This window comes from Lottia gigantea, assembly GCF_000327385.1.
Source record: "Lottia gigantea unplaced genomic scaffold LOTGIsca_6, whole genome shotgun sequence".
Lineage (NCBI taxonomy): Eukaryota > Metazoa > Mollusca > Gastropoda > Lottiidae > Lottia > Lottia gigantea.
In genome coordinates, this window is record NW_008710049.1 from 4,965,629 (window position 1) to 4,980,113 (window position 14,485).

Sequence of the window (14,485 nt, forward strand, 5' to 3'; positions counted from 1 at the left end):
ATGGGGAACTTAAAAGTTGAACCTAAAATGTTGTTTTTGATTTTGATATGTTTCTTCATACAAGGTAAGAGATTGTTTATCAGCTAACTAAACACAAGAAATACAGTTAAGTAATGATATTTTCAATAATATCTATCCATCTTGATAGCCATATTGCTGAAGGGAAATACCAAAGGAACATTAAGTTTAGTAGTTATGATCATTGTTTAGTTATTCAAACCGAGACTGCTTCGAACGTAAACCTCAGACCTGTTTAAATTTAATGCTTAGTACAAATATTAATGTTATAATGTTATAATGTTATAATGTTCATATGTTTATATGTTTATATAATGTTTAAAATGATAGCCGGCTCGAATTATATCATAAGATCTATACATATCTATGGATTTGTATCGTCCTGAATTGTTACGTTTTATCTGCAGATAATATTTTGTCAAGCATAGCATCTTATATATTTTATTTGCATACTTAAATTTGTATTAGACTTTTGTATTTGACTTTTAAGCTACAAAAGTTTCATATACACAGAGATATTATAGTACTGGTAACACGAGATATTCCTATGTTGATCCTGATTACTGTGTTGTATGTGGATGTTTTGAGACTGGACTAACAGAACATACACTGAGCTGTAAAGAGAATGAAGTCATCAGAATGGAGTTTAATTATAATCAAATAAAGTCTAAACCGTATGATCATGATACCTCTAAGTCATGTATTTTGATTAGAGATGGACAGGATTATTGTAATAGTGGATTAAGTGATTATAATGTGATGACAACATATACAGATCGTGTAGAAGTCTATAGAAACTGTACCTTACAGAATACTTGTACAATAATAATAAACCCAGTAAAAGAGGGAACTTTCGGAGAGATTAATGTTAAATTGGTCAGATATCCTTATGTTTGTGAAAGTAAGTTATTGTCATGGATGATGAATAAGATCTCTATTTCATTTTTTGAATTTCGTCAAGTTTTTGTTAATCTGATTTAAATCGTTTTATTTTACGAGAGGGGGGTGAAGCAGTTTATTTTATCAGATTGGTAATATATTGTATGTTAGCAATTTTTCGAGAAACATTATAAGAAAAACCAACAACCAAATGATGCAGTTTTTATAACTTGTTTTGTCTTTCAGGTAATATTCAGAATATTTCAATGCCAATTACAAAAAGACTTTCAAACCCTGTGTTTTATTTTAAAGGACTTGATTATATCAATAAAACTATAGATTGTGATTGCTCTGTATATAAAAATTCAGGAAATCTTACAGTTATAATATTTTATCTCCATGGTGATAATATCTGTAACAAGTTTAATATATTACCTAATACACAGCTTATAAGTTGTACAGAAGAGAATGTACAGTTATATACCACACCACAGAATATTCAAAGTAATGTCCTGAACATTAAAATAAGAAATATGACAGTTACTGGTGATGAAGTAGTGTTTTTTAAAGTTCACGGTAGGTTGTCAGCATTTAGAAGATAAACAGCGTGTGAATATATCGTATATATTATGACATGAAAACTCTGAGCCACCCTTGAAAAAGTAACATTCAAAATGATCTCATGATGCAAATAATAGATTCCTTGACTGTAATTATGCATCCTGATTTGACTGAAAGCAGGTCATCTACATTCGATGGGCATGTATGGAACTAAATCAACTTTGTAAATTCTGGTCACTCCCATCTAAAACACATTAACCTGTCTGGCTTGTTTTTGACAGAAAATATCATAAAATGTATACATGGTCACAGAAAATATTGTTCTGTGCGCGACAAATGCGGTTTTCTGCTGTCAGAATGGCTAATGCTTTATTTGAATCATATATATAGAATTATATTAGAACTATTTTCGTGCATATAAGGATTCAACATCGAATTTCGTCAAAGTTTAAAAAACGGAATTTTTTTTTTATGTCTTAGATGTTTCCTCAGATATTCAACAAAATAATTAAAATTGGTTTGTTCGATTTTCTTTATGAATCCCTCACTCACTGATCCATATTTCATGAGTAACCAACTCGACAACGGCGGCAAAATGTGTCACCTATTTTCGTGTACAATGTTTGATCTATAAATAAGTCTAGAAAAACACGTTGTATGGATACCGGGTGGTATAATTAACTTCTCTTAGTATTTATCTTTAATATCAATTATTAGAACTAGTGACAATTCCTTCAAAGAACCACGATTTAAAAAAAAAATAGTGACTGACAAAATATGATACGTAGCGTGATTTATTGCTAAAAGTCATTGAAACAACATAAGAATATGGCCCGCTTTGTGTTACATAGAATTTTTCTGCTGACACGGAATCCGCTAGTTGATCACGTGACTACATTCTAGCAGACGACACTTGGAATTCCGATTACAGCTAGGGATTATAAGGAAAATCTGCCAATAAAAAATTGTGACGTTTGGTAATAACTGAAATCCGCCATTTTGTATTTGTCAAAGTATACATTAATACATTTTACCTTGCTTGAAACTACTAGATTCATTCTACTATCTGACATTGTACAGATAACCCATGTTTATCAAAACAAGCAAATGCACAGGTCACGCAAGGTCGCACATGTTAATTATTCATCCTTTCCGAAAATGCACGAAAAATAGGATAGCACGAAATTAGGTTACTTGACTGTATTAATTTTCATATTCAGGAGATGATTTAAATATAAACTGTACAGGCTGTACAGAAATTTCAGGTAAGATTTATATATATATATATATACATTATTCTAATAAATATACTACTAATATATCGTTATCCTAAATAATGGTTCCCAAGCACTTAAATTTACGAATAGAATATTTACCGTGAAAAATACTATCGAAGGGCGAAGTTGAATAAGGCGAATAAAAAAGTGATGGTATAATGATAAATATGAACAATGGAAAACATTTAGAGGGTTCCTATACAGTGGCGGAGCTAAAGCAGTCGCCCCCCTCGCAACCCCGAAATAAAGTTTTACGGGCAAAAATCTCATAGCTAGGTTAGAGATTCGGACAATCTCCCCCCCCCCCCCCGCCCCCTTCGGACGTGGTTCCGCCACTGTTCGTATAGTTTAAGAATGTAGAAATATTGGAAATGATACAGTTATTAATACAATAATTGGTGTAACATATTCTTTGATAACAATTATTTTCTAGTTCTATTTATTCAATATTGTTAGAGAATGGAAACCTAAATGTGACCAAATAATCCATTTAATTTCTAGAACCCGTTTCTACTAAATCATCCAATCTTACAACAACTACAGCTCTGAACAGTGACCATGTATCTCCGACTTCAACATCACATCATTCTCGAGCTTTAACAGATTCATCAACCACAAATCTAAACAGTGGCCGCGGTGCGTCTAATCAAAGTTTGAATAACGTTGACGTTATATCTAAGGCTGAATACGAAGAGAAACTAAACCAAACTAATGCTATGTTTGGTGGAATAATAGCTACTATAATAATTCTAGTAATTCTAGGCATTGGAATATATTGTTTAGTCAGGTAAGATAGAATATTTTAATAGTTTTAATAATTTTAAAAAATATTTTTAAAGATGGGTTCCCTTATTTTCATTTATGAAAATAAAAATGCTAATACTTATAGAATAGAAAGTAGAGGTGTTTTAATTACTCTCAATTTTTCCATACTTTGAACGAGATTTTGATTAACGGAATTGTCTTGCTTATACGGATTGTTATTATCAGCATGATAAACACCTCATAGAGTTCACCGTATGATGTATAACCGAAAATGATTAAAATCAGATCATTTTCAGCCATTTGCGAGTTTGACATTCTAATGATATAAACTCAAAACCAATGCAAACTGTATAGGGTGGCCACGCCAGTACCATATTGCATATAATATTACATATAACAATAATACTGAATATCTTAATTCTTAATTCTTTTAGATAAAGTGCATCAAATATTTTTCAGAAAACGAAGACAATTGAAAAACGTTAGAAAAGAAGAACAGCAACCGGTGTCTTCTCAGGGTAATGCTGGTGACTATGCACATTATAACTATGTTGATCTGGATCTTTCCAAAGAAACGAACACATCAGACAAACAACCAGAAAATTCAAAAGCCAAACACAGTGGTCAACATTCGCCGAAACTTAACGCTCAACAAGGAGCTGACAAGAGCCCAAATGCGAATACAATAGCTTCTCCGAATCTTTATTTGGAGTTAGAAGCTGATGCTCAAGATGATTCCAAACCTACTGTGGAAACTGATGCTTTCCAGAAACCAGAAGCGAATGAGCTGTATATTGAACCAAGAAAAATAAACGAAGAGAATCAGAAACCAGTAACGCAAGAACAGAAAGAGTCGAACTCGACACCTACAATCGTCTCAAATACCGACGACCTCATGGAGGACACATACAACCATATTGGTGATAATATTGAACCGATTACAGCCAGGAATAAAGTACCGTCTGGGAACTACATGAAACCAATTGCCAAACTGAAGCCAATTCGGTATAACCAGAATTCTACTGATGGTGTTCCCATCGTTACATTAAACCAAAACCAGCCAAAGGACCTTAATAATCCACAGGTCAACTTAAATCCCTCAGCGGACGAATACAGTCATATTGAAATGAACAGAATTCAAAAAGTTCCTAAATCCATTCAGGGCAAGTATGACCACATCGACGACAGACTTGTGATTATGGATTCACCTGTAGATAGAGAGAATACCTACAGTCATATTCCAGATATACCAAAAGTGAAGACACCAAAACCTTCACCGCGAATGAAAGATAAGTTACCCAAATCTGCTGATTTACTAACGGCTGGCGATTTCTATGAAAATGTAGATTTGAACCAACAATTAAAGGCCGACAACTCTGTTGGAGCGAATAGTCTGTATAAAGATGAAATTGAAGATACTTATAATCATTTAGAAAATACTATCGTTTAAACTCTAAATTTACATTTATTACTGAGCATGTAATTCAATTGATAATTTGAAAAGTTTTATATATTTTGTTCATACTTGTGAAATTAATATTCTAACCATTATATAATGTAATTTACTGGGTCCGTGATTTGAAGTGTCAGTAAATGTCTATTTATTTGGTATTTTTTTTTTTAATATTTTGGTCTAAAAGCAGAGTTTAAAATGAACATTATCGTTACCATGTTTTAAAATGTTATCCTAAATGTAAAAAACCAAAATGAACTCCACAATGTTAATGAAATAACAAATGAATAATTGGCCATTAAGAGAAAGGTCTTAATCAGAATTCGTGTGTTTTTGACACTGGAGCTTATAATAGAACATTGCATAGTCTTGTATAAGTGGAGATGAACTTCATATTTGATTCTGACGGGTATTTTCTTTAAACAATATAGTTAGGCGTGTTGCTATAATCTTACTGTCTTAACTGTGAAATTCATCGGTGATATACACTTCACAGTTTCCGTCTCCCATGATCATAATATTTCCCTTTTAACAAATAACAACATTATGTTTATTATCTCTGTATTTATGTATTTTTATAGTAATATTTTTGTATATTTAACTACAATTGATGTATTGAGCACTATTTTAATAACGAATATTTCCATAACGCTTTACAATTGATGCACTAATTGAAAAGTGGTACATGTATTTTTATATCGCTCTACAATTGATGTATCGAGCAATATTTTAACAGTGGTATTTCTATATCGCTCTACAATTAATGTATTGAGCACTAATTTAAGAGTGAATATTTCTACATAGCTCTGTACAATTGATGCATTAAGCACTATTTTAACAGTAGTATTTCTATATCGCTCTACAATTGATGTATTGAGCGCTATTTTAACAGTAGTATTTCTATATCGCTCTACAATTGATGTATTGAGTACTATTTTAACAGTGGTATTTCTTTATTGTACTATAATTGATGTAATTTAACAGTGGTATTTCTATATCGCTCTACAATTGATGTACTGAGCACTATTTTATCAGTGGTCTTCTATATCCCTTAAAAATTAATGAATTGAGCACTATTTTAACAGTGAAAGTGTTTGCTATTGTACATGATATTTTTGTGTATATTATGAGCTAATGACTGATGAATATCAGAATAATAGAGATTATTTTGTCTTAAACCTACGTCACTCACCAAATAAGAATGTAACTGGTTGCACAAGACATTATAGAGGGACGAAATCTAGCTGTTTATTTTGAAGATGTAGAGGACGCTATCAACATTTTGTCCAGGGCAATTTTCGCAAACATCTAACCTTTTGCTTGCCAAAGTAAAACCCACATTTGTAAAACAGGTAGAATTTTTTACCTTGCAAGTCGTTTAAAAACGACGAGAACTTGCACTGTACAAAACCTTTGCCTCTCGCATTGAAGAATGGGGGGTGGGGGTGTTGGCGAGGGGTTTTTCACACTTTCATTTGTTTTCTTCAGCCTTGTTCTTACATAGTGGGCAGATAAACAGATACATTTTTGTATATCATTGCTGTAACTGGCAAAAGAAAACTCAACAAAGAAATAAATATATATCATCATTTTCATCAGGTGATTCTCTCTAACATTCATATCTCAATTGATATATTACCAGTAAAAGATTGACACCTAAGTAAATGAGATGTTGCAGAAAACAACAATATGTCGAAAGAACCAATTGTTGCAAATTTGAAATGTTAATTATTTTACTTTTAAAAGGACGATCCATCGTTTAGTGGAAGTTTGCTCAAATGTAATTGGCCTCTTAATAACTCTATACTGGTAACTTACACAGGAGGCAACTGGACTTTACTCACAATAGTGGATGATAATAAAAGTTTATCTCGTGCTGATAAACTTGGCTTACAAGTGGTATACAATCAGCTGATTTTTAACTACTTTATATCGCGAGAAAGAAGAAGCGGTCCAGTTGAACGCAGGGATGTGCATTATCTTAATTCGACTCTAGTTTCGTCCTTTTGATGGATGTATTCATCGAAATGCATAGTCAATAGATATTATATATTAATTGGTGCAAGGAAAAAGATCACTTGACCTCAAGGAAAGGATGACAAAGGAGTCACTTACCGGAAGTACCATGGTTCCGTACAAATTCTATATCGGTAAAAAAGGATGTTGTTCAATGATATTGTTTACTATTGTGATATTAACATTTGTATTGTATGTGACGTATTTCCAGCGACCACCAACAGACGAATTACTGCGCATGAATAGTAAAATTTTTCAAAGTCAAGAATCTGATTCTATAGACTATTTATCAAAAATAAAAAAGTTTAAATCGTCTAAAAGAAAATCGGATAATAATTCAGAACTGAAAGATTCAGATGGGATTAAATCTGTACGAACTGCTGAGGAGAGCAAGGGACAGGAGTCGAGTGAATCAGGACGAAGTGATCTTTCCAAACAACAGTCTCGAGGCCGCGACACCTGGCAGACCTTTCTTAAAGCCAATAATTATGTGTCTATTGGAGAGATATACAATTCGTGTGGTGAGACACCTAATCTTTCATTTTTTTCATTTTCAGTCACATCTATGGAAGCCGTGGTCGGTCTCGGCACTTTCTAAGGATAGAGTGTAAAATAAATTTGAATTATTAAACATTGGTTTCCTTATTTTTTAGTGTCAAATTAAGCAAACTATTTGATAAATTGGTGTTTTTCATGAATTATCATGTATTCTTAATCATATCTTTATGTTCTTATTGCATATAATTAAGAGTTTTAACCAATCATAAATGCTCGTGTGTGCACAGTCTGGATAAACAAAAAAGGACTTTTTGACCTTAATTGATCATTGGAATTCTGCTGGTAATTCTCTTCTAATTGAGCTAATTATGAATTAATTATGGACATGTGAGAAAAACTGGTATTTTTCAAAGTCATTAGATTACCTCTACATTCTGTTCATATAGGTATTAGCATTTTCACTTTTATAAATGAAGATAAGGGAACCCATCTTTAAACTAATTTGAATAACACTACGAAATCAATCTGACTGAAACGCAGATTTGGGTATTTTGTTCTGTAGGTTACTACTAAGTTAGGGTTAATTCCCTCCTTAATAAAACAGGTCCAAAATACAGACATGTTTCATTAACATGCTTAAACACAGGACATCAATAGAACCATAACTTTACTCGTCAATGACCCTGAATACTACTTGGTTACATCCGTTTCAAATTGAAAGCTGACGGAAATATGATACAGTTTCATGATGAGTAAGCTTAGAAAATATATTTGTTGAAAAAGAAACATCAGACCGCTCATATAAACCTAATAGTGTGTGATCAGTGAAAGGTCAGGTAAATATTTGTTGATAGATAGGTCAATAGGTTCATAACAGCTGATAGATCTGCACAGAACAGCCCATACAAGGGCAAACCAAGGTTCGAACTGTCCCAGATAAACAAACCTAGGCGAAGTGTATATAGGGAGAGCATGATAAAACACAACAATTTTAAATGCAGTAATCTGAATTGATATAAGAAAATAATTGATGCTGGCTTGACTCAAAATTTTCATTTTTGATAGAATTGCTGAAAAGAAACTATTAATAAGACCTCTGACATTCAAAATATACATTATCAGTTATAGTTATAGAAATAGTTATTTGTGGTCTTATTTTCCTGATTTTCTACCTTTAATAATAAATATAAACTTTAATACTGTCGTAGGATTGGAATCTCCACTCCGTGCAAAGGGGGTTGTGACAACATTTGCTGTATGGACGTTGACACTTGTTATATTCACAGGCTAGAGATATGCAACTTCCAACGCCTACTGCATAATATGTATGTGATTTTCACTTTACCAAAAACAACCTACATCACTAATACCGATTGAAACTTTTTCAATGATAAGGAAGCCAGCCCATTCCGACTTTTAAACGTATTTGATGGCATTCGAAATTCCAAACGTCTTGGTAACTGTGACCTGTGCTTTACTTAACGTCAATTGTTCTGTGTTAATAATGAAAATATGTATGTGCTTTATTACAGAAAAGTCTAAGCGGTTGCTGATTGGTCATGTTTTGTTATTACCAGATCCTAAATATGGCGGGGTCATGGCCAGAACACACATGAACTTTTCTACAGGTTCGTTTACACAGACAATGCTCCGAGACCCCGATTCAAAACTTTTCTAGTACTGGTACCTTGTTACGTTATATAAACAAACCTGTTTGTTTTAGAGGACTCTGACTAATATCGTATTTCGGAGAGGTACATAATGCTAGTGCTATTGCATCTTACCGAGTTCTTGATATTCTTCAACTAAGGACCTTATGTCCAAGGTGGGACTAATATTTGTTTATTACATGTGACAATTATTTTAAGTCATAAAATCAATAGTTTATATCGATTTTGTAAGGAACTAGCAGCAGGTCTTTAGACTACCTTAAATAATAGCCTTAACCAGTTACATTCAGGTGGAATAAATAAGTTCCTCATAAGGAACTGATGCACTTTTAACATTGTCTTACATTTATTATATGACATATTTTTATCTTTGTACTCTTATCGACCATGATCCATTTTATTTTTCATCTCACAAAACATATAATTTGTATCATTTTATAATTTTATATCATGTCAATTTGTAATATGTCTTCTCACCAATTTTTATATCATATTTCTCTATGTATATAATTACATTTTGTTATATTCCAAGGACAATTACCTCTGGTAACATGATTTCTATGAAAGATCTTAGCATTATCATCATCATAATCTTCATCATAATCATCACAATCATCATCGATTCCAAGGACAATTACCTCTGTTAATAAGATTCTAGATAAGGATAATACTGTCATCATCATTTTTATTATTATTATTATTATTATTGTTAATATATTTCAGAATACAATGTAACTGGTGGAGAATTCTATATTGATGTGAAATATAATGATAAAGATTTATACGATAACCATTGGGAATTGTGTGAACTCGCTCAAGATGACGAAGATGAAGAAGATCAAAGACTAGTTGCTTGTCCTTTAGCAAAGGGACCCCACAGCTTTGTTCAAGATAGGAATATCCCGTATTACCTACCCAAGGTGAGTCACACTGATCCCGTTACAGATAACAAAACTCTGATTTATAAAGAAATGAGGGGCACAAACCATTTGTATTTCAACCTTGACAGTTATCTTTCCAGTCGGCCTCTATATGTACCCCCACTCTCGAGAGGGCACCACTGATTTGCTTTCCTGTTTATTAATAGACGTAACATCAACGATATAAATCAAATGATATCAATAGGAATCAAATTTATCGTGTCAAAAAAACATTCTTATATGAAATATTCACATTCGTAAAAACATGTTTTTCAAAAAAGCGACAAATTAATAATAAAAAATCAGCAATTGTCCTTACTTTTATAGCAATGTGTTTTCAAACTATAAAACATTTTCATGACATACGCGTATTGGCATTATCAATATCTTTTTGTTGTAATTTAATGGAAAAAGTAAATTTTGGTATATTTGATTTTATTTTATTTACATTCTTTTGAATTCTTAATATAATACTGTCCAATACATTTTCTATGGTAGGGATTCGTTGCCAAAAATATTCACAGTCTAACTTGTAAACAAGGCATCACTTTTACAAAGTCATATTTCCGCTTTACAAAGTGCTAAAGTACTTTCAAACATTTGAAAATGAATTGTGAATTTTGCATTATTATCATTAGCAACTATGTCTTCTTGACTTTCCATTCTTTAGAAACGAATCTCTTCCATAATATTATCCATTTTCTAAATATTTTGCAAAATAAACATCAAAAACGATAATTCAAAAACCTTTTGTCGAATTATTTTGAACTTTGAACTCTTATAGATATTTTCAATGTAATAAGTCTGTTAAAAATCCTTTCGAGTGAACTGTCAACAAGCTTTTTCCGTCATGATTAATGTTAGTTACATATGATTTAAATTCTTGATATATAAATAGAACTCATTAATATTAGGTTGATTATTTCAGGAAATAATGTAGATCTTGTTATCGTTGACAATCGCACAATGTACAGTTTGGCACGTGATACAGCATCGTGTTTCCCATAATGATATAAAGACTCATCTTCATTTATCATACTTAAATTGATCTGTATTTTCTAAAAACCAACCATTTTCTTTTTTAAACTGTAAAATTGTGCTGAAACCATAATTGCCTCAATCAATTGTTCAAGATCACATTTTCACAACATTGAATGTCATCTATTATGTAGCTTTACCAACGTAATTAGTGACAAAATTAAGTGACACACATTCGATGGCCTCGTGCTGCCACCTGAGAACAAACAAGGCATTCATATTACAGTGGATGTTTTGATAATATTAGCAGAATGGCGTATAGTGGCAATATAACTGTGTTTTGAAAACCAACCAACCGGCCAACCGGAAAAGCAATTTTACGCTCATATGATGGATTAATTCATTACATAGAAAGGAGCGAACTATTCATTTGGGATGTATATTCGGAGATATATATAACATTTTACCAAATGAAAAGCAAGAGTTGTGAAAAAAACGATTCATGATATTGACTACACCGAATATTGTTCTACATTCAATAGCTGCGTTTCGCTCTATAAAATTCATTACTTCATGATTATTGCCCATTCTTGGCCCTACTTTAATCGAGATTGAGGTTATTTAGGTGGTTTGTAGTACAGAGGGAACATTTCAGTAGGCACTTACATAGTGAAAGAATGAACCTGCAGGTCACTGAAAAATTATATGGTCCCTACTCGGCCCCTCGCATTATGTTTCCTAGAAATATGTTTTTTGAAATTATGAGGATATCATTACAGTGCACGTATGAAACTTTTGCCAACAATATTCAAAATCGAAAATATCAAAATAATGTGATATGGACATATTGGTTTTGTTTATAATTTCAGGGAAAGTATGAAACAAATGTTTGGATCACAGACCAAACAGAGGAAGTGTTTCTATGTGGACGATGTGTTTTTGTTTTATAGAAAAATTCCTTTGCAACATAGAACATGTACTGTCTCCAAAATGGTATCATAATGCTGATAAGGCCCTTCTGTTTAGAATATTATAAAAATACAATGCCGAACACAACACTGGACTTTATGTTAAATTGGAAAGAAACAGCTGTAAATGACGAAGAAGCTATTGTAGTAGTGAGGAATTACACTAAAACTATGAAAAGCACGTGAAACTGTTTTATAATAACTGGTTACAATATTTACAATACATTGGCGTTGTCCGTCTGTATAGGTGATCTGGTCAATCCAAGATGCCCATAAACATAATATTCCGTATTTATAATAAAATTGTACAATGACAATAATTGATTAACAATCGACAATGGTAACATAAAAAGATTATGACAGATTAAATGAGAATTACCAACTATGAAACTTATTCAATACCGAATTATGAAATAGTAATTAATCTTCTTGACTAAAAAAGTGTAACATACAACAAAACAACATGCTGTTTGTCTTGTAAGTTTATATACCTTTTGTGGAAATTACTTTTAGCTACTATTTGTACCATTGAAGCTAAATTATTGTGTTAACCATTGCCACGCCATAGACTGGTCTCGTCTTAATCGAATTACCTGTGCCTAAAAATTGGCATGGTACACAAAGGCGCATTAATTTACAGCAAGTCGACCCTATCTTTACCAGTTGTCAAGGATTAAGATATGAACCCACAATATGTTTCTTGATACTATTATTTTATGATATATGACCAAAACTCTACTTGCGAAAAGATAACGTGAACCGATATAAATATTAAATTTAGTCATAGTTAAGCTTCAGTTGGCCAGTTTTATTTACTAGGCCTGAACATCATTGTCAAAATACCGAAATCCCATGTTGGTTTTGCAATGTATGGAGTCAATAAAGCTACTTCATTGATATTTGCATTATTTATCTTGTTTTGGTGGAAAGTTTTTATTATATTGAAATTCGTCTTTTCAGACAGATTCGATAAACAGATTCAGCATAAAATAACGCCACGCATGTGTTCAAACTTTACGTGGGTCTTAAACTGATCTGCGTTTCTCATGATATCAGACAAAACGCCCACAAATGAAATAAGAGATATAAATCATATTAGACGTGTCACAGAATGAGGACAAAATCTAATGATAAGTACTTTGATTTAAAATCTATCAAACGATTTTTGTTCTTTTGATTAATAAACTATAATAAGATGGAGAAGACCAGATGAAAAATGTTTTTATTTTATACGTCCACATCAAATGTATTAATATTCTTATCTAAATTCAAAGCTTCCAGTGGGCGTATATTACCTTGCCTGGAAAACTATCTTTTTTTCTATTTCAACTGATTGATTAACAAGTCCTTGAAAAAATGTTCAGAACAAAAATGAGAAAATTCATCACCATATGCCAAATGTCAAACCTAAATATGCATTCATTAAAACATTCCACTGCTGTTAATGTTAAAATTTAACTAATAGTACACAGGCTATTTTAGGTATAATTTAGAATCAATTTGTGACTCTTGGGCAGATCAAAATTTATCAAAGTAAAACAGACGAAATTTATCCGGTATAAGCTTTACACGTCTTAGAATGAACAATAATAGCCTTTAAGAGAAGATATTTATCAATGGACTTATCTGGTGTCATAACTACATATATAGCAGAATTTTATTATACGGTGCAGAAATATGGGGATATGAATATAGAAAAGACATAGAAGTTGTTCAGTCACAGTTTTGCAAACGTTCCCTTCAAATTCACAAGAGCGGTTCCTCAGCTGGTGCAACTGGAGAGTGGGGTCGTTAAGAACTGGCCGTATGTTATATGCTAAAAGTCATCAAATATTGGATACGACTCATAAGGTTAGATTATACTAGATTACCAAGTCAAGTGTATTGTATGTTAAAGAGGCTCGATTCTGTAGGTAGGGTAACCTGGGTCACCAAAGTTAGATTATTATCCATTGGCCATGGATATGCTTGGCATTTTCAGGAAGTTGGCAATTCTGCACATTTTCTTAACACTATCAAATTACGCCTCATTGATATCAACGTTCAGAAATGGTCCGAACAGATTCATAAAAGCGAGAGCCTTAAGGAGTATTGTTTGTTTAAATTAAACTTAAATCAAGAATCCTACTTGTCGGATAACCTGCATCAACATGTTAAAAGAAATATAACACTGTTAAGATTAAATCTTTTTTATTCCGTTTATATTTATTCAAGATTTTATTTACATGTACATGTATATTATATATATATTTGTATCTCTTGGTCATATGGCCTGATTACCGAATAAACATTATTATTATTATTATTATTATTATTATAGCAGAATTCCAACCACAAGCAATTATTCAAAAACGCTTCAAATATTATTGGTCACGCTTGAGAGTTAACATTTTAAGCTAATTTTGAGGGGGAGCAAACCTTTAAGAAACGCGACAAGAAAGGACTTAAAACAACATCATCAAACGGTTACAAATATAAAATT

General features: G+C 32.1%; 2 protein-coding genes across 2 annotated transcripts; both read left to right on the forward strand.

Moving 5' to 3' along the window:
- Window positions 1-4,950, forward strand: LOTGIDRAFT_154844 (hypothetical protein; the record flags this gene model as incomplete). Its single annotated transcript, XM_009064044.1, has 6 exons — window positions 1-64; window positions 509-919; window positions 1,144-1,473; window positions 2,679-2,723; window positions 3,237-3,522; window positions 3,960-4,950. 6 exons carry the CDS (start codon window positions 1-3, stop codon window positions 4,948-4,950), a joined length of 2,127 nt encoding a protein of 708 aa, XP_009062292.1.
- Window positions 4,951-7,048: 2,098 nt separating this feature from the next.
- On the forward strand, window positions 7,049-11,985 carry LOTGIDRAFT_154845 (hypothetical protein; the record flags this gene model as incomplete). Its single annotated transcript, XM_009064045.1, has 4 exons — window positions 7,049-7,490; window positions 9,000-9,095; window positions 9,861-10,057; window positions 11,905-11,985. 4 exons carry the CDS (start codon window positions 7,049-7,051, stop codon window positions 11,983-11,985), a joined length of 816 nt encoding a protein of 271 aa, XP_009062293.1.
- Window positions 11,986-14,485: the final 2,500 nt, after the last annotated feature.